General features: G+C 42.6%; 1 protein-coding gene across 1 annotated transcript in view; it reads left to right on the forward strand.

Moving 5' to 3' along the window:
* The first annotated feature begins 338 nt into the window (after positions 1-338).
* The window catches only part of gcgrb (glucagon receptor b), a 20,386-nt gene continuing 19,411 nt past the window's right edge, over positions 339-1,313 (forward strand). Inside the window, exons 1-3 of the mRNA XM_008302714.1 lie at positions 339-703; positions 835-931; positions 1,031-1,138. Coding sequence (XP_008300936.1) covers positions 650-703; positions 835-931; positions 1,031-1,138 — 259 coding nt within the window. The 5' untranslated portion in view covers positions 339-649. The remainder of the gene's footprint in view (positions 704-834; positions 932-1,030; positions 1,139-1,313) is intronic.

A 1,313-nucleotide genomic window follows, 5' to 3' on the forward strand; every position in this document is an offset into this window, starting at 1 on the left:
TCTTTGGTTTTGTGCTTGAAAATAAACTTGAATGATACACAGATAGAGAGAGGCATAAGAATTGTAATATTTTATTGATTTAAATAAAAATAAGAAATGAATGCCACTGATGTATCTTTTATTTGATATTTGGTTTCTCATGTGTTTATATTCTTCTTTATATAGTCTTTGCTTCTTCTGGATTCAGTGTTTAAACAAAACTTAAGCTTGTTTCCATATTAAAAAGTGCATCATTATATATCATCGGAGAAACGAAAACATGCACAATTGTCATAAACTTTTCAGTAAATACTGATTCTGGCCCGCGACTTAATCCCAGTGTTTTGTTTTGGCCCTCTGTGAATTTGCGTTTGACACCCATGGTCTTTGTTTCTTTAAATGCTGGCGTCGTGGAGATATAACGTTTTATAAAACGTGAAAGAGAAGCAGTCAGCGTTCCTGATTGTTGTTGTTGTTTTCTGTTCATTGATTCTTGATCCTTTTAGAATTTCATAGAATGTGTAGCTTGACCGACGCACAAACACACTCAACAACCTTCTCCATGTTGTGTGTGTAGGCTGCGGGGGGGAGAGGGCCGTGCCTGCCTCATGCGTTGGTCCTCCTCTGTGTTCTGGTCCCCACCGACCCCCATCCTCCCAGTATCAGTGGGATGTCCCAGGTGTGTCTCCTCTTGGCCTTGCTCATGCTCTGCAGCTGCACAAAGGTACAACTCTCAGCTTCTTTTTCCTTTCACACACCCACACACAGCCTTAAACGTGTCTTTAGCACATTGCACTCTGTCTTGACTGCTCCTTCAAAACAAGGAACGGCTGCAGAAGTTTCGTCTTCCTGCAGGTGTCCTCTGCTAACTCTCTGGAGCTTGTGAAGGAGCAGTGGAGCAGCTACAGGAACCAGTGCCTGGACTACCTCGACGCCACGCCCCCTGCCACAGGTGAGGCCCTCTACTCCCAGCATGAGCTCATATTTCAACCAGGTGAGTCCTGACGACTGTCTTTTAGCACAGAATTTACCCATGTGCTCTCTGCTACAGGGCTGGTGTGTAACAGGACCTTTGATTTGTACGCCTGCTGGCCCGATGGACTCCCAGGAACCACCGTCAACGTCTCCTGCCCATGGTTCCTGCCATGGTACCGCAAAGGTCTGTGTGTGAGGAGACGAAATTGGCAGTTAAATTGCACAATTATGCAAAAACAGTGTTAATTATGTCACCTGATTTTGGTAAAATCTTTTGATTTAATTTTTATTCGTTTAAATTTCTTCTTTTACTACTTTAGTTTTTGCATTTTTGATTATTTACATCATTTAAGATCTTT

Source organism: Stegastes partitus, unplaced genomic scaffold (assembly GCF_000690725.1).
Source record: "Stegastes partitus isolate 25-593 unplaced genomic scaffold, Stegastes_partitus-1.0.2 Scaffold1861, whole genome shotgun sequence".
Classification (NCBI taxonomy): domain Eukaryota; kingdom Metazoa; phylum Chordata; class Actinopteri; family Pomacentridae; genus Stegastes; species Stegastes partitus.